This window comes from Heteronotia binoei, chromosome 1 (assembly GCF_032191835.1).
Source record: "Heteronotia binoei isolate CCM8104 ecotype False Entrance Well chromosome 1, APGP_CSIRO_Hbin_v1, whole genome shotgun sequence".
Classification (NCBI taxonomy): Eukaryota; Metazoa; Chordata; class Lepidosauria; order Squamata; family Gekkonidae; genus Heteronotia; species Heteronotia binoei.
Genome location: NC_083223.1, coordinates 210,169,922 through 210,189,411, shown reverse-complemented (window position 1 = coordinate 210,189,411; position 19,490 = coordinate 210,169,922). Strand labels below are relative to the sequence as shown.

General features: G+C 47.0%; 1 protein-coding gene across 5 annotated transcripts in view; it reads left to right on the top strand.

Annotated features, from left to right (window-relative positions):
• TRERF1 (transcriptional regulating factor 1) overlaps positions 1 to 19,490 on the top strand; it is a 153,698-nt gene that overhangs the window by 80,637 nt on the left and 53,571 nt on the right. For all 5 annotated transcript variants that reach the window (XM_060247366.1, XM_060247370.1, XM_060247377.1 and 2 more), the window contains exon 2: positions 11,178 to 12,772. In XM_060247366.1, the coding sequence (XP_060103349.1) occupies positions 11,420 to 12,772 (1,353 nt within the window). In that variant the 5' untranslated portion in view covers positions 11,178 to 11,419. The remainder of the gene's footprint in view (positions 1 to 11,177; positions 12,773 to 19,490) is intronic.

Sequence of the window (19,490 nt, the reverse complement as noted above, 5' to 3'; positions counted from 1 at the left end):
ATACGTTTGTCAAACACTATGCATTGGACCTGAACTGGCGTCGGCGTTCATCAGTGGGCCGTGCTGTTCTTCAGGAGGCTTCTCGCTGATGGACCGTTGCACCCTCCTCCAGGTAGGACTCTGGCTTGCTAATCTCCCATCAGTGTGATGCACAGAGACCACGAAGAAGATAAACAGGTTTCCTACCTGTAACTGATGATCTTCGAGTGGTCATCTGTGCAGTCACACTACCCGCCCTCCTTCCCCTCCGCTGCCGGTCCATCTCTAGGGCTTATGCAGCGGTCAGAAGGAACTGGCAGGATGTCCGCTCTGGTCCCTGTGAGCATGCGCGGTGGGGCTTCTGCGCATGCGCACTGGGCCCTGGGCGCGGAAATCCGCAGCTTTCAAGAATACTGATCGAGATCGGCGCGGGCGCCTATATCCCATCAGTGTGACTGCACAGATGACCACTCGAAGATCATCAGTTACAGGTAGGAAACCTGTTTTTTCATTGATACCAAAAAAAGATAGAGATGCCATGAATGTTAAGAATTATAGACCGATTTCGCTACTTAACAATGACTATAAAATATACGCTAGGATACTAGCAGAACGACTCAAACAGCATTTGAATATTGTTATACAAGAGGAGCAAGCAGGTTTCCTCCCCAGAAGGCAAATAAGAGACAGTATCAGAACAATAATAGATATTGTAGAATATTATGAAAAGCATCCGGAAAAAAAGGTTGCATTATTTTTTGCTGATGCAGAGATAGCTTTTAATAATCTGAATTGGGACTTTATGTTTGCGGTGATGGAGAAATTGAAATTGGGAGATGATTTTATAAGAATGGTCAAGGCAATTTATACAGAACAACAAGCTAAACTTTGTGTAAATGCAGACTTGACAGAACAATTAGCAAAGGAACAAGACAAGATTGCCCTCTATCTCCGTTGTTATTTATAATGACTTTAGAGATTTTGCTGATGCAAATCAAAGAAGACAAAGAAATAGAGGGACTGAAATTGAAAGGTTTTTCTTACAAATATAGGGCATTTGCAGACGATATGATGTTCATTAATGAAAACCCACTACAAGTGACGCCCTTGCTGTTAAATAAAATTAAAGAGTATGGAAAGTTGGCGGGCTTTTATAGTAATAAAGAAAAATAGAAAATTTTAAGTAAGAATCTGTCATTGATAATAATAATAATAATAATAAATTTTATTTCTATCCCGCCCTCCCCACCTCAGCAGGCTCAGGGCGGCTAACAACATTTTATAAAAACATACATTAATAATAATAAAACCTTTAAGTTTAACAATATAAAACATCAACAATAAACTTAATAACATTAAAAACCAGTTCAATAAATACAGTTATTCTGCGGTATAGTTCTTCAACCGCGTTGGCGGCTCCTTAATTTCTGATCTTCCTAACAGTCCGGGTGTGCAAATTTGAAAAGGACGGTCTTGCAGGCCCTGCGGAACTGCTCAAGGTTCCGCAGGGCCCGCACCTCCTCGGGGAGTCGGTTCCACAGAGTAGGAGCCGCAATCGAGAATGCCCGTGCTCTGGTGCTCTGATATTTAATCTCCTTCGGCCCGGGGATGGTCATTAGATTTTTCCCGACTGACCTCAGTGCTCTCTGGGGTTCGTATGGGGAAAGACGGTCCCTCAGGTAGGCAGGTCCTCGGCCATATAAGGCTTTAAAGCAGAAAGCAGAAAGAATTACAAAGCTTAACTGGATGTGAAGTTACCTCAAAAGTAAAATATTTAGGTGTATAGGTTAAGTTAAGAAATATTGATTTGTATAAAAATAACTACAAAAAGTTTTGGCGTAAAATTGAAGAAGATATGTTAAAATGAAACAAACTGAATATGTCTATGCTGGGTAGGATCTCTGCAATCAAAATGAATGTTCTACCAAGAATGATGTTTCTTTTCCAAACAATTCCAATAGTGAAAGACAATAAACAATTTAATTTTTGGCAAAAAAAGATTTCAGAATTTGTATGGGCGGGTAAAAACCCAAGAATCAAAATGAAAATTCTGACAGATGCGAAGGAAAGGGGTGGTTTCCAATTGCCTGACTCTAAGTTATATCATGATGCAGTTTGTTTAGTTTGGATTAAGGACTGGGTAACTTTGCTTAATAGAAAATTATTGGCATTGGAACGCCACGGAAATATTTTTGGTTGGCATGCCTATATATATATATATATATATATATATATATATATATATATATAATGGAAAGGAGAAGATGGATGGATTTTTCTCACATCATTATATAAGAAGAAACTTGTTGAATACTTGGTATAACAGAAATTATAAAGTTGTCTTCAGATCCACAGGAAGATAAATGGCTATCATATAAACAACTGCTAAAAATACAGGGAGGCAAGGCGGAACTAAAATCTGTGGAAGAATTGCAGGATAAATGTAATTGGTATCAATTGCGACAAATTAAAAACTTGGTGGAGCATGATATTAGAACTACAGGGATAAGGCAAGATCAAACAGAACTGGGAAAAAATGCTGTTGGGAGTAGATGAAAAATTGATTTTGAGGATGTATAAGTTACTATTGAAATAATCTACAGAAGATGAAGTAGTGAAACCTCAAATGATAAAATGGGCAATAAATATGAATAAAGAAATACAAATGGAGACATGGGAACACCTATGGAAGAACTCTATGAAAATATCGACGTGTTATAATATAAAAAACTGTTTGAAAATGCTGTATAGGTGGTATAGGACACCTAAGAAATAAGCAAAAATGAATAACCAAGTATCAGATAGGTGTTGGAAGTGCAAAAAACATGAAGGTTCTTTCTACCATATGTGGTGGACTTGCGAAAAAGTGAAGCAATTTTGGCAGATTTCGAAAAGAGATTTCGAAAATCTTGGGTTATAACATCAAGAGAGCAGCAGAGATCTTTCTGGTGGGATTACAAATGGAAAGTTTTTTGAAGCGAGATAGAACATTGGTGTGGTATTTGCTTTCAGCTGCAAGGACATTATATGCGCAAATATGGAAGCAAGATAAAATACCAGAGAAATGGGATTGGATCTTAAAAGTACTACACTGGAGTGAAATGGATAAGCTTACTAGAATCTTAAAAGACTGTAATTCAGAAAAAATTAAAGATGACTGGGAGAAATTTCAAAAATATATTGAAAAACAATGGAAAGTGAAGAGATACTTAGTGACTTTTGACAACATTAACTGAATTATTTACTGAGAAGATAAAGCTGCAAATATTGACTCTTGTTTTAATATGTAATATAGCAGAAGGTTAAACTATGAGATAAATAGAAGGTTAATTATAACAATAATTATTATTACATAGTCTTGGTTCATCTTGTGTTAAGATAACTGCAATTTTTAGTGAAGATTCTGTAATTGTAAATTTTACCTTTATTTTCTTTTTAATCGATTTGAGCATCGGTGGAGGTCATGAAAAAGGAGGTGAGGGAGGAGGGAATTTTGTAGTGTATTGGTTAATACCTTTAAGTATATTTTTGATGAATGCTTTTTCAATATATTGCAAAACAATAAAATTGGTTTACACATAAAAAACCCCTGCCTTCTCTTTCTCTCCCCACAACAGCCACCTTTTGAAGTAGGTGGGGCAGAAAGAGTTCTGAGTGATTGGCTCAAGCTCATCCAACTGGCTTCATTTGGAGGGGTGGGGGAATGAAACCTGGTTCTCCATAGTAGACTCTGCCACTCTTATGTCTAGGAAAATGCCTAGGTCCAGGGCTTTTTTTTGTAGAAAAAGCCCAGCAGGGACTCATTAACATATTAGACCACATCCCCTAATATTAGCATATTACAGAGAGAGAGGGAGGGAGGGAGGGAGGAACAAAGGGAGAAAAGGGAGAGAAAGGAAAAGAAAGAGAAAAAAAGAAATGGGGGAAGAAAGGGAAATTAAATGGAGAGAAGAAAGGGTAATAAAGGAAAATAAAGAAATGGAAATAAAAAAATTGAGGGGGGAAAGAGAATAAAGGGAAATTACATAGGAGGAAGAAAGGGGAATAAAGGGAAATAAAGTAATGGGGGGAGAAAAGAAAATAAAGGGAGAAGAAATGGAAAGAAAATGAAATAAAAAATGGACGGAAGAGATGGAAAGAAAGGGAAATAAAGAAATGGGGGAAGAAAGGGAAATAAATGTGGGGAAGAAATGGAAAGAGGGAAATAAATGAGGGAAGAAGGGGTGATAAAGGAAAATAAAGGGGGGGGAGAAAAGGGACTAAAGATAAATAAATAAATGGGGGAAGAAATGGAAAGAAAAGGAAATAAAGAAATGAGGAGGAAACTTACCTGAACTGAGACAGTGATTTTTCCAGGCCCCGCAGTGATCCTGGCTGGCCAGCCAGGCCCCAGGGAGGCTGCCGTACAGTGTGGCTGGGCCCCATGATCCCTGCCAGCTAGCCAGGCCCTGGGAAGGTAACTGCACAGTGCAGCAGGGTCCCACGATCCTCGCCGGCCAATCAGGCCCCAGGGAGGCCGCCACGTGGCTTGGATCGGCCCACCAATCCCTGAGGACCAGACCAAGTGACCTCGACGTTCCCCACCCCTGCACTATACCATACTTGCTCTTATGGTGGAGGGCCATGAAAATTGCATCATCAAAGCTGGTGATGGACTTTCATTTTAAAACCATCCTTTATACAATGTTGAAATACAAATCTTGTGTCTTTCTGTATATTCCTAAATCATTTCTCCTCTGTTAGTACCAGCATTTGGAAATAGTCCCCTAGATTGATCTCTGTTAATATGTCAGTCTCCGTAGTGAGCGTTAGTGAAGTATGTTGGGAAAAAACAATGATGTAATTTGGTTAAAAAGATAATAGGAGAATTCGTAGAAGAGAATTTCTGGATCTCTTTGAGAACAATTGCAGCCACAAGAAAATCTCTCTTGCAATAAACTGCTCAAATGCAATTAGTTGGAAATTAATATAGTCATCCTGTTTTACAATAATGCTGGGTTGTTTTTTTTAAAATCTAATGCTCAGCTACTAATTACAGGGAGTGCTTTGTGCATTAGTTACTTCTTTTTTAAAAGCCTTTATTTTGATTTTCATAATGGTTCTCCTGAGATTATGAGCAATATCTTCTATAAAATTTTAATGTGAGGAGAATATTTTTAAAATTCTTTTTTCTTCCTCTTTGCTCAGACCATCACAGCTTAATCGCAATTATAGAGCTGTAACTCTTTTTAATCAAAGATTGTCAGTGTTCTTACAGCAAGTCTTTGAATGTGAAGAAGTTATCTGTTTCAGACTGTTTACTGCCTCCTTGTTGTCTAAGAATAGGGGCAACTCTGATTTCAGCCCTGTGTTTAGTTAATCTAAGAACATAAGGGGTGTGAGCTGGCAGAGACTGACCATGAGAGAGATCTTGGGGTCGTGGTAGATAATTCACTGAAAATGTCAGGACAGTGTGCGTTTGCAATAAAAAAGGCCAACGCCATGCTGGGAATTATTAGAAAGGGAATTGAAAACAAATCAGCCAGTATCATAATGCCCCTGTATAAATCGATGGTGCGGTCTCATTTGGAGTACTTTGTGCAGTTCTGGTCGCTGCACCTCAAAAAGGATATTATAGCATTGGAGAAAGTTCAGAAAAGGGCAACTAGAATGATTAAAGGGCTGGAACACCTTCCCTATGAAGAAAGGTTGAAACGCTTAGGGCTCTTTAGCGTGGAGAAACGTCGACTGAGGGGTGACATGATAGAGGTTTACAAGATAATGCATGGGATGGAGAAAGCAGAGAAAGAAGTACTTTTCTCCCTTTCTCACAATACAAAAACTCGTGGGCATTCGATGAAATTGCTGAGCGGACAGGTTAAAACGGATAAAAGGAAGTACTTCTTCACCCAAAGGCTGATTAACATGTGGAATTCACTGCCACAGGAGGTGGTGGCGGCCACAAGCATGGCCACCTTCAAGAGGCGGTTAGATAAAAATATGGAGCAGAGGTCCATCAGTGGCTATTAGCCACAGTGTGTATGTGTGTGTGTGTGTGTGTATTTGGCTGCTGTGTGACACAGAATGTTGGACTGGATGGGCCATTGGCCTGATCTAACATGGCTTCTCTTATGTTCTTATAAGAGAAGCCATGTTGGATCAGGCCAATGACCCATCCAGTCCAACACTCTATAGATACACAAACACACACTGTGGCTAATAGCCACTGATGGACCAGTGTGCGCCTCCGGGACCGTTCACCCCCAATAGCCACCCTCTGTCCCCGACCCAGGAGAAAGGAGGAAAACCATTGCAAGGCCAACCCCTCAACCCCAATGTCGGCGAGGCGGCGCGTTAGTAGCCGATGGTCGACTGTGTCAAATGCAGCCGACAGATCTAACAGCATCAGCACCGCAACGCCGCCTCGATCCAGTTGCCGCTGGAGGTCATCCACTAAGGCGACCAGCACCATCTCCGTCCCATGGCCCGGCCGGAAACCAGACTGGCATGGGTCTAGGACGGAAGCGTCATCCAGAAACCGCTGTAGCTGCAACGCCACAGCCCTCTCAATAATTTTACCTAGAAACGGTAAATTGGACACCGGTCGGTAGTTTGCCAATTCGGCCGGGTCTGCTGTAACTTTTTTCAAGAGAGGGCGGACCAAAGCCTCTTTCAGAGGTGTTGGAAAATGCCCCTCTAGGAGGGATCTGTTTATGATGTCCCGTAAAGGACATCTAAGCTCCCTCTGGCAAGATTTAATCAGCCAAGAGGGGCAAGGGTCCAGATCACATGTTGTCGGGCGAGCAGCAGAGAGGATTCTGTCGACTTCCTCCAGGCTGAGTGGGTCGAAGTGGTCCAACACTAAGCCCGAAGACAGGCACGGAGCCTCAATTTCACTCACTGTATCCAATGTGGTAGGCAGGTCTTGGCGGAGCAACGAGATTTTATCTGCAAAATATTTCGCAAATGCCTCACAGCCTATTTCTAATTCCCTAACATTTGATTTGCCTTGTGGCAATGTTATAAGATCTCCAATTATTCTAAATAATTGTGCTGGGCGCGAGTTTGCAGATGCAATCTTGGTTGCAAAGTACTCTTTCTTTGCAGCCTTGACTGCCATCTCATAAGACTTCATAAACGTTCTATAGGATGTTCTCGTTGCTTCGTCCCGAGTATGCCTCCACCGCCTCTCTAGTCGTCTGAGCCCGTTTCAGCTGGCGGAGCTCCAAGGTATACCATGGCGCCAGCTTCATACGAGGGCGTAGAGGACGCCGAGGTGCAATTTCGTCGATAGCCCTGGACAGCTGGCCTTGCCAGATTTCCGCCAGGTCATCGAGGGAATTGCCAGTGGGCCAGGGATCCCTCAGGGCCGCTTGGAACCGTTCTGGGTCCATCAGGCCCCGAGGGCGAGCCAAAATAGGCTCTCCGCCCATACAGGGTTGGGGTGGCGCTCCCATACGGGCCTTAAGGGCTAGGTGGTCCGACCATGGAACCACCTCAACGGCGATATCGGTCACCAAAATCCCGGACGCAAAGATCAGGTCTAGTGTGTGCCCGGCCTGATGCGTGGGAGTCGTGACAAATTGAGAGAGTCCTAGTGTCGCCATGGTCGACACCAGGTCCATCGCCTGAGTGGAGGCCGTGTCGTCGGCATGGACGTTGAAGTCACCCAGGACCATAAGCCTCGGGCACTCCAACGCCCAGCCAGCCACTGCCTCTAATAGTGATGGTAAGGCGCTGGCCGGTGCGTTAGGCGGACGGTACACCAGCCAAACTGCCAACCCCTCTCCAACATCCCACACCGGACTGGCGCATTCAATCCCATCAATCTTTGGGTCTGGGAGAGCCCGAAAGGAGTAATCCTCCCTTATGAGTAGTGCTACCCCTCCCCCCCGCCCACTAATCCGTGATTGGTGAAAGACCGAGTATCCGGGGGGGGGGGGCATCTGGGAGAGAGCTACTGTCTCCCCGTCCCTCACCCAGGTCTCGGTCACGCAAGCCAGGTCCGCATTCTGCTGTCGCAGAAATTCCCTAAGGGTCGCGGTCTTGTTATTTATGGACCTGGCGTTACATAACACCAATGACGGAGGCGGGCATTTCCTCTTGGCCCCACTACCTGCCACCATTGGGATGGGAAGTAGACTGGAAGGTGGCCAAGCGCCCTTTTGTCTCTGTCTCCTTCCATTATATTTCTGTCTATTCCCACCGCCATATCTTCCCCTGCCCAGGAGCACTGGGATCCCTTGGCCGGACATCTGCACCAGCCCAAGATAAACTCACCGGTGTCACTCCCCCGATCTATCTCACCCGCCGTTTCGCTTTTTCCCTCACCAACCCTACCGGTTCCCGGCTGATAAGCCCACTACTTATATCTTAAGTTAATTAATTTAATTAGCCCTCCCAGTCCATTTTGCAATCAATTAGTTAAAATTTCTTATAAATTTATTTGTTCTTAACCTTATTAATAAGTTAATAAGTAAAAAAGGGGTGGCCATACACTGAAAGGTAAGCAAGGCATCCTCCTCCTTTTGTGGCCACAGCCAGTGGCAGTGTAGTGCCCCATCAATGGCACCTTCTGACCTCAACAGCCTGGTGGGGGGGCACAGGAGCACCCAGCCCTCCGATATGCCATATGCACAAAGGGGTTTGACAAGTGGGGGCTGGCCTGGGACAGCTACTGAGGAGGGGACAAAACTGTCAGCTGTGCACTGGACCACCTGCCTCACTAGTTGGCAGGGCCCCCCCTGGACAGAATGCTGTGTGTGGGGAGCCCCACCATCCTGAGTAATTCCACATAATCTCTGAAATCATTGCCTTCCAGGAGCAGAATCCCCTAATGCTCTTGGCAAGGTGCTCCCTTCATTTGCTGGTGGTTTAGACATGAGCGCCTCACAGATGAGAGAGGTTATGATAGCACAGGGCCAACATGGGAGGGAGTTTCAATTGTGGCTTTGATGTGCCTCGGGCTGTCTGGTGGGACCATCCAGAGCCTACCCAGCACTCAGCAAAGCCTGGAGGAAGATGCCTCTCCATGCATTCATTCATCCTGCAGGTGGTGATCCAACATGGGGTGCTGCAACCCCCAGCCATTGAGCCCCAAGCCCACCTCGTGCCCTGTCTGCTAGCATATTGGACTCCTGCCCCATTTGGAAACCATCTCTGGAGAGAAATAACCAAGTTATTGTTCTGCCTGTTTTCCACATAAAAATATTTCTAAGAATTAATTGTTTCTCAAAATTAACAACAATTAATAGATGTCATTTCCAATACAATATTAAAGTCATTGTGCCAAAACTTTGGAACTCACTTCACAGGGAGACTCATCTATCTCCTTCAGTCATTGTCACCTCCCAGGTCTGTTTGTTCGGCATAACTCCAGTAAATGTTTGTTGTTCTTCCTCCCTGCTTGGGTTGTGTTTGTATGTTTTTATTGTTAAAGATTTCATTGTGTGTATATATTGTTTTTGATGTTTTAAATATTTTGATGTCTTGTTGTTCACTGCTTTGGGGGGCCTTCTTTGGGTGGAAACGGAGCATATACATTTTTAAAAAACAAAATAAATATGTTAGGTAAACATGACACAATTTCAGTGTTATAATTACTTTTTTCCAGCTGATTGTCACTTGGAATTATGTGAGAGAGTACTAGTGCGATTTATTGATTGGTACATGGTGCGGGGGTGGGATAAAAGCACAAATTCATATAAAAAGAAACAAGTTATGAGTTCACTGGCTGACTGTGCAGGGCAAAGCAGAGCCAAAGTGAAAAAACCTAATTTATATGTCTCCTCATGGTGAAACATTATAATCCCTGGTCCGTTATGGAAATAACACTTAATGCAAATGATACTATGGAGAGTGACAGTCAATTGGAAGTTCTTCGGCTAAAAGCTGCTGAAATAGATGTGGACAACCGCATGAACATTTCTTTTAGTGCACTAAAATTAGTATGTCATCAATTTTCGGTTGCTTTGGTTGTGTTCTTAAATTTGTACAATGTAAGGAAAGCATATACTTTAATTTTTTTCAAGTGTATTTAATTTTTTTACAGCTGTCCTTCCACAGTTTAGAATCCCCTTAATTAAATATTTCAGTTTATGTCTTTGTAGCTGTTAGGATTAATATGAGATGCTTTTAAAATGCGTTTTACTAAATATGTTGAAATCAATTAAGTCACACTGTATTTGGGGTTATTGGAAAAATTTCTGTGTAATATTTTTCCAGAAAGCCTGCATCACTGATGACCGCTAATTCAAATTTAGCCTTAGAGCAGGGACCCCCAATTACTGGTCTGTGGACCAATACCAGTCTGTGGCCTGCTAGCAACTGGGCTGCGGAATGAGGCAGAGGCGCCGCACTGCCCTCGCCCAGGACTCAAGCAGACAAAAGAGGCAGCTCAGCCTCATTCCAAGGCAAGGAGACAGCCTCGGAGCAAGGCCACACTGCCGCTTTCATCCACCCGGGTCCTGGGCCAGCAGAAGGGTCCTGCCGCTATGACTTTAGCCTACCCCTCATTTATAGACCTCTGCTGATCAGATGATCGGTGAGGGACTTTAAATGGGAGGGGGAGGCAGGCCTAGTGGTGAGGCAGCAGAAACAGCCCCAGTCTCCCCCCCCCATTTAAAGACCCCCATGGGGGGCAGGGACGGGGCATGGGTGGGGGCGCAGCCTGGGGTGGCAAAAGCCCCAGTGCCGTCCCCTCCCCCTCCACTGGTCCATGGAAAAATTGTCTTCCACAAAAGGTTGGGAGCCACTGCCTTAGAGTATTTCTTGGATATTATATCTGTACACTGCTACAGGCTGACGATGTTTAATAGAAACCAAAAGGCTTTTTATGGTGGTCAGGTGTACCTGTCTTGAATGATTTGATCACTGAGGCTGCTCTTCTGAGTGCAGTTACTGGGGCATAAATGCTATTGAGTGCAATAGAATTTATTACTGAGCAAATATGTTTAGAATTGCACCATTGTGTAGGGTTGAGTATTCCCTTTGTCCTGCCCAGTCTTCATTCCAAATTTCCTCTTCTCAAAGTGACTTTAAAAATACAGCAACTGCTATTCTGGGATATTGTTATGTGGGTTATTATATGATGTGTTGTTAGCCATCTATAGTATGATAACAGAGATTTAGACAAGTAAGTTGAGACTGTATTTTAATAAGATTATTGTAAAGGGAACTGTTTTTCAGAACATTCATACTGTTTTCCTTTTACTTCCCAGGTCTCCAGAGCACACTAAGTGTATTATTATGTTCACTCAAGCCTTTTTTATGAAGATACAAAACACCCCACTCCTCAAAGTGGAATGACTGTCTCTAAAGAATTTATTTCTGTAGCGCAAGGGAACCAGCAGAAAAATTAAGTAACTTCATAACGTTCAATTTTGCACGCTCAGTACATCTCAGGGATTACTGTTCTTGGCTTTATTTTAAATGGTTTTTGATCAGAAGACTGGTGCTGAAAATGGGGGATCAGCAGATGTACAAAGCAAACCATGTCATTAACAACACTGAAAGTTTGTATTACCAGCACCTAAATTCTCTTGCACCTTTAAACCACAGCTATGGAGTGTCAGCCATGGATGCGTCTCAGGATTCTCCCCTCTCCCCCTCATTTCCCCATGATACAAGAGAAAACATGGCTTTGAATGTGGGGCCCAAAACACTCGGGTTGATGGATTCTCCAAGGCCAACGAGTTGGGCCCATTTGGGTTCTGGCAACCACATCCCAGTAAGGACCAATCAGAATGTGATGTGGAGTTCAGCAGGGCAAGGGGAGCCCACTGATGGGTACGACCATCTGTGTTCTCAGGCCAATGAGGCGAGGTCGCAGAAAATCACCAGTGGAGTTTTGCATAAATTAGATTCCTTCACCCAAGTCTTTGCCAACCAGAACCTGAGAATCCAAGTCAACAATGTGTCCCAAATTGTACAGGCTGAGCCATTGGGGATGGAGAATGCCAATGACAGTGCACTTCGGCAGCTGTTGTCTCAGAAGCCTGCTGCTGAGCAACAGCCTGTGCAGAGATATCAGCAGGTGCCACAGCAAGTCCACCCAGGTTTTGCAAGTACACAGCAGAAGCAGCATATGCACCTCATGCAGCAGCAACAACCACTGTATTATGACAACCAGCAACACTTAGCTCACATGCCAGTGCACCCTGCAGTGCACCAAGGACAGGCCCATTTGCCGCAGCTGCACTCTCAGCAGCTGCTACCACCGCAGCAGCTACAGCAGGATCAATACTATCTGCAGCAACAGCCCCACCAAGGGCAGCACAGGCTTCTAATACATGAGATGCAGCAGCAACAACAACAGCGACAGTGCCCAGTGCAAACGGCTCAGTATTTTCCAATACAGTCTATGATGCAACAGTTACAGCATCAACAACAGCAGCAGATGCAAATGCAACTTCCTCCCTATCACAGAGATCCTGAACCAAAGACTCTGCACGAGGCTCACCAGTACTCTCAAGACCGGGGTTCTTCTGTGCAGCTTATACAGCTGGGAACTGTACCTCAGTACTTCTATCAAGATCAGCAACAGCCATTCAGACACTTGTATCCACAAAGTTTATTGCAGCAGCAGCAGACTACAGAAGACACAAGCCAGCAGAATCATTACCAGAATGAAAACAAGTCTCAGGCCTTGGTGGAGTCACATCTTGGGCTTCCCAGGGCAGAGAGGACAGAGAGTCCAGCAGACCAGGACGTGAATTCTATTGGTGTCTCTCAACAATCTCTCATACCTCCAGTGAGCACCCACATGAATAGCAAAAGAGCCCAGCAGTTGTCTCCCAATGCAGCATGGACTCAGGTATGTAAAAATTTGGTGGACTTAACCATTTTACAGTTGATAGCTGGTTCATATCTATAGGAGAGAGAGATGGTAAGATGGGCTGTACCATTTGTCTGGAGCATTATAAGACTTCACATTTTGGGAGGGAAACCACCATATTTAAAAATTCCTTGCAAACAGAGAACCAGCTTGGTAAGCAAAAGTGGGTGATAGTTCCTATCTTTCTCCTGTGCTAGTTTTCTGTTTTCATGGAGTTGTGTGTGTTCATGTGTGTGAAGAAATATTCGAGTACATCACTTGCCATCTGACGCAGTGCAATCCATTCTGCCACTTCAGGGCTCTTATCACGTCATTACCATCTCACTCTCTTGCATGTATGAAGAAGGCATAACTTTAGGAATAAGTGAAGTAAAAACTGAACTGCTGCCTGCCTCCTGCTGACATGACTTTTTCAGGCCATTGAATGAAGCTGATGCTTTCTCATAAATGTTATCAATTGACTGCGTTGACTACCCAGCAGTTTGTAGGGTGTACATCTGCTACCATCCAAATGTGAAAATAGGCAACATTAGATCTTCTTCGTGGTCTATGTGCTTCACACCCATGGGATAGTGTGCCTGCGCTGATCCCCGAATCGATACCTGAAAAAGCCTGGGATCTTTCCGCGCTCGGCGCCAATGGGAATGCACAGGCGTCCCAATGCGCATGCTCACCGGCGCCAGCGCGGGGATCCTGCCAGTTCATTTCTGATTGCCGCGCGGAGAGGTTTCCCTTCTCGTGTCCCCGGTCGGTGAGAGTTTTTTGGCCTTTGCCTTTCTCGTGTATATAGCCCGTTCGTTGTTTTTGTTAGTGTAGCGACCGAAGTGCCGGTAGAGCGAGGCTCCTCCACCAAATGGTCCCATGATGGATCGGTGGATATGCCTGCCAAGAAGTGTCAAGATGACTTGGGGACCCGAGCATCTACATCGAAGAAGGCCAAGTCAAAGGAGAAGCGGAAGAGGCCCCGCACTCCATCGCCTTCACCGGACGCTTCGGCACCGACGACCTCCGAGCCGCCGAGGAAGATCCTGGCTTCCCCGCGCCATAGCCCATCGGCACCGAGAGGCAGTGCCCTGCAGCCTCGTCTCTCGACGTCGGAGCCCGAGATCGACCTTACCCAGCGATTCTCGTCCTCAGGGTCGCGACGGCGTAGTGGCAGCGAGTCGATCTCGGAGTTGGAGGCATCGGCACTGATGGACCCGGATACGCCGGTGAGACCTGGAGGCAGATGGGAGCCTGAGCCTCCGTTCGAACCACGCCGGTTCCCACCACCGCCACCATGGGAGCAGTGTCGCTGGCAGCCCTATCCGTACCCCTACCCCCCGTACCAATGGTACCCGCCGAGGGAGTTTCCGGAGTGGGAGCAGCAGTCGGAGGTGTCCTGCATGTCCAGGGTCTCACATCACTCCCGAAAGCCATCGGCATCGATCCCTCCGGAGAGGCGCATCGTACCGGTTGAACCTCCTCGACGGCAATCGACACCGATTCGGTCACCACTGCGGGAATTGACACCGATCCTGTCGGAGCACTCCGCTCATCAGGAGTCCTCCTCGTTGGAATAGGAGAGTGACGTCCAAGAGGGTGCCTTGGAGCCCTCGCCAGTTTCCCAGACGGCCGAAGATCTTCCGATTTCACCGTTGGAGGATCTGAAGTCTTATGGGGACCTAGTGAGGAGAATGGCTGCCTCCCTCTCTCTGTCGGTGACTCAGCCACAACCTGTCATGGACGACAACGTCTTCGACATTATGCAGAGGGACACATCCACTGTTATCGCCTTACCGGTCACCAAGGTGATTTTGCAGGCAATCAAGGAACCCTGGAAGAAGCCATCCACAACACCGGTATCTTCCAGAGGGCTGGACCACATGTACAGGGTCCAGGAGACGGGGGCTGAGTTCCTTTTCAACCATCCGAAACCAAACTCAGTTGTCATCTCGTCCTCGTCCAAGGCTCACAAGGTCCACTCCTCCCCACCGGATAAGGAGGGGAAGAAGCTCGATGGTATGGGAAGGAAGGTTTATTCCGCAGGGGCCCTCAGAGTAAAGGTATCTAACTATGCAGCCTGCATGGCTAGATACCAATACTCTGTTTGGGAACAGCTCACCCCTTTCCTTTCCTCCCTGAGTGAGGATAAGAAGGCTGCTGCTAGAAAGTTGCAGAAGGAAGGCTTTGCTGTGGCCAAGCAACAACTGGCTGCAGCAAAGCACATGGTAGATGTGTCGGCTAATGCCATCACGTCTGCTGTGTGTATCCGCCGTCACTCCTGGCTGAGATTGACTGCCCTGCAACAAGACACCAAGGCATTTGTCGAGGACTTGCCTTTTGAGGGAGATGGCCTCTTCAGTGCTACTACGGACACTGCACTGCAGGAGTTCGATAAAAGCCTCAAGACCTCCAGGAACCTGGGTGTGCATGCCACATCTAGAGCTCCCAGGACCAAGCAGTGGCATAAACCTTGGGCCAAGAAGCCCTACCAGAAGTTCTCGCTCCACTCAGCCCGACAGGCCATCGTACTCGGGCAACAACAGGAACCGCTACGGTTTGCAGTCCACGAGCAAGTCCAAGGGTGCCCGCCCTCAGAAGCAGGGCCTTTGACTTTCCTGTGGCATGCATCGTCATCCCTACTGGTTCGTCTATCCACCTTAGCCCTTTCCTGCCTGCCTGGGAGTTGATCTCCTTGGACAGGTGGGCTCTGTCCATCATAAAAGAGGGCTACAAAATAGAGTTTGTTCAGATCCCGAATCAACCCCTGGTGATCACCACTCCCCCTTCCCCACCTCTGCTGGCGGAGGTGAACAACCTCTTAGAGAAACAATCCATAGAGAAAGTTCCATTGGAGGCCAGGACGGGAGGTTTTTACTCTCGCTACTTCCTGGTTCCCAAGAGGGACAGGGGCTTAAGACCAATTATGGATCTTCGGAATCTGAACAAATTTATTCTGTACCAGAAGTTCAGAATGTCCACGCTGCAGACAATCCTGCCCCTCATCAATCAAGGGGACTGGATGGCAACTCTAGATCTCAAGGATGCCTACTTCCATGTCAGCATCCACCCGGCGTTCAGACATTTCCTCAGGTTTGCAGTGGGTTCCCAGCACTTCCAGTTCAAAGCCCTTCCGTTCGGCCTGTCTACTGCACCTCGGGTGTTTACGAAGATGATGAGCATTGTGGCTGCCCATCTTCGCCTCCAAGGAGTTGTTGTTTTCCCATACATCGACGACTGGCTCCTTGTGGCGAAGTTGAGGGAAATTTTGTCAGATCACATTGCCATCACTCTGCGTCTTCTCGACACCCTAGGGTTGCAGGTCAATCTGGAGAAATCCCATCTCACTCTGTCAAGGACAGTGCAGTTCATAGGAGCTTTGCTGGATACAAATCAACATCGTGCATTTCTGCCTTCGCAGAGGACAAAGGACATTGTCAGTGGTTCAGCTGCTTCAAAGGCGAAAGTGGGGCACAGCGCAGCAGCTACAGCAGATGCTGGGGCTGATGGCGGCGACAACAAGCATGTTTCTATTCGCGAAACTGAGGATGAGAGGCCTAAAGTTGTGGTTTCTTCGCCAGTTTCGTCCGCTCAGAGACTCACCTCGGAAGAGGTTCAACATTCCATCCGAGACGCTTTAAACACTACGGTGGTGGGAGTCGGAGGATAACATCTGCCAAGGGGCTCCTTTCCACCTTCCAACTCCTGCTGTGACCATCACCACAGACGCTTCTTTGTGGGGCTGGGGGCCCCACATAGAAGGTTTGTGTGTGGGGGGCCAGTGGCCGCCAAAACTGACCCAGTTCCATATAAACTATCTGGAACTTCTGGCGGTTCACTTTGCCCTGCGTTCTTTCCGCCCTCTGGTGGCGGGGAAGACTGTAGCACTGCTCACGGACAATACCACTGCCCTGTGCTACATCAACAGGCAGGGTGGAACAGTGTCTCGTCGGCTCTGTGCACTGGCGATGGATCTCTGGTCGGAGTGTCTGCAGTACGACATCTTTGTAAAGGCGGCACACCTTCTGGGGGTCCTCAACATCCAGGCGGACTCCCTCAGCGGGGGGGGGGCTTTCCCACACGAGTGGGAATTGCAGTGGCGCTTCCTGAAGCCAGTATTTCAGCGGTGGGGGTACCCGCAGCTGGATGTCTTCGCCACTGCAGAGAACACAAAGTGCCCCATGTTCTGCTCCGGGGGGGGGGGCAGACCTGACCTCTCTGGGAGACGGACTCCTGCTTCCGTGGGAGGGTTGGTTCCTCTACATGTTCCTACCTCTGCCTTTGTTAACGAAGGTAGTCTACAAAATTGCAAGGGAGAGACCACGCTGTATCCTGGTGACTCCTTGATGGCCCCGCCAGAACTGGTTCTTGATCCTGCTCCAACTGTCGGGGGTGGGGTCTTCTACCAGTTCCCAGCAGAGCCGGATCTTCTGTCAGCTCAGGGAGGGTATGTTCTCCATCACAACGTACCGCACCTGAAGCTGACAGCGTGGCTCATCGACCTGTAGGGTTCTCTGACAAGGTCCAGCAAGTTCTTCTGAACAGTAGAAAGCCGTCCACCCGTGCTTCCTATGACAGGAAGTGGCGGAAGTTTACTAAGTTTTTGGTTGACCCTTCAGTCTCGCCTAGTAAGGCGGGATTGTCAGCCATTTTTGAGTTTTTGTTGTCCCTAGTGGATGCAGGTCTGGTTTTCTCCTCCATCAAAGTTTATTTGGCAGCATTATCTGCCTTCCATGATCCGGTGGAGGGGTACTCCGTTTTTGCACACCCTCAGTCCAAGAAATTTTTGAAGGGATTGTTTAGGCTGCACCCACCATCGAGATCGCCCCCGCAGTTATGGGACTTGACTTTGGTGCTGGACATACTAACCCGTTGTCCCTTTGAGCCAATGCCCACATGCTCTTTGCAGCTCTTGTCACAGAAGACTGCATTTTTGGTTGCCATCACATCAGCACGACGTGTTGGGGAGCTCACGGTGATGCGTTGTGATTACCCTTATCTTGTTTTTAGAGAGGCTGGGGTTTCTATGGCTCCAGACATTAGTTTTCTTCCAAAGGTGGGTCTCCCAGTTCCACCTCAATTTAGAAGTTTGGTTGCCCACTTTTTACCCTAGCCCTTCCTCGGATGAGGAACATAGGTTGCATGCTCTGGACGTTAAGCGTGCCTTACTGTTTTATTTGAATCGTTCAAGGGTTTTTCGGAAGGACAAGCAGCTTTTTGTTTCATATGCTGCTCCCAAGTTAGGCTCCAGGATTTCGTCTCAGAGGCTCTCAAAGTGGCTTACTGAGATGATTAAACTCTGTTATTTGCTGGTGAAGAAGCCTTTACCTGGGCCTGTTCGTGGACACTCCACAAGAGCAACGGCCACTTCGGTGGCGTTCCTGAGAGGTGTGTCCCTTTCCGATGTCTGCAAAGCGGCTACCTGGTCGTCTCCGCATGCCTTCATGAAGCGCTGGACGTGTATGCTCAGCAGAGGACTCGGTTGGGAACTGCGGTGCTGCAAGCTGTTTCTTCCGGTTGACCGTCTTCCTGCCTCCAGGTATGCTTGGCTTGCTAATCTCCCATGGGTGTGAAGCACAGAGACCATGAAGAAGATAGACAGGTTGCTTACCTGTAACTGCAGATCTTCGAGTGGTCATCACTGCATTCACACTACCCTCCCTCCTTCCCCACTGCTGACGGTCTCCCTCCAGTAGGGGCTTCCAGCGGTCAGGAAGGAACTGGCGGGATCCCCGCGCTGGCGCCAGTGAGCATGTGCATTGGAACGCCTGCGCATGCCCATTGGCGCCGAGCGCGGAAAGATCCCGGGCTTTTTCAGGTACCGATTCGGGGATCGGTGCAGGTGCACTATCCCATGGGTGTGAATGCACAGATGACCACTCGAAGATCTACAGTTACAGGTAAGCAACCTGTCTTTGCCTGTGGTGATGACCAGTTAAGTGTGTATGGAAGGAGGGCCTGTGCATTGCAGAGATTCCAAGGGGCAGTTGTAGTGTGTCTCTAATGTACTATGCATGGGGAGACACATTGCCACCCTGGCTCTTTCTCACTACATTGACCTCAAGCACAACCCATTAGTTTTTCTCAGTTTTATTCGTATGGGAGAAGGTTAAAGATGCATGCTCAAGGATGATATTGGAGTAAAGCAGAACATGCTCCATGCCAGTGGTAAACCGGTGTTCAGGGTGGGAAGAAACTTTTGATCTTCATCGTTGTCTCTGCGGTCCCACACATGGGTTTTCCACCAGGAAATGAACCCAACCTCAGAGAATTCAAAGCTAGCCTCAGGCGTTTTATTTTGGTGCACATTCGCTCTCGGTCTGGGGAGCAGGCATCCACTGCACATGCCTAGAATGGGGAAGGCGCTCCACCCACCCAGTTTCTTCTTAACCGCCGACCGGAATACACCTACCTCACTGCGTCTCCTCGATTCTTCTTCAGGCCTCTTCTTCCTCGTCTTCGACTGGTATCGTTACCAATTTTCCTCGTCGTCTATCTAAAAAAAAAAAAGAACTTTACTTTCCATTTTACTGCCCCCCCTCCAAGCGTATGGAAGGGGAGGACAGCAAAACAACCTTCAAAAAGTGTATTCGGTGTGGGGCCAAAATCCCGTCTACTGACGGACACTCTCTTTGCTTATTTTGTTTGGGGGAAGCCCACAGAGTCGACTGCAGCCATTTTGGAAAGCAAGCCAAAAAGAACCAGGCTGTTCAAC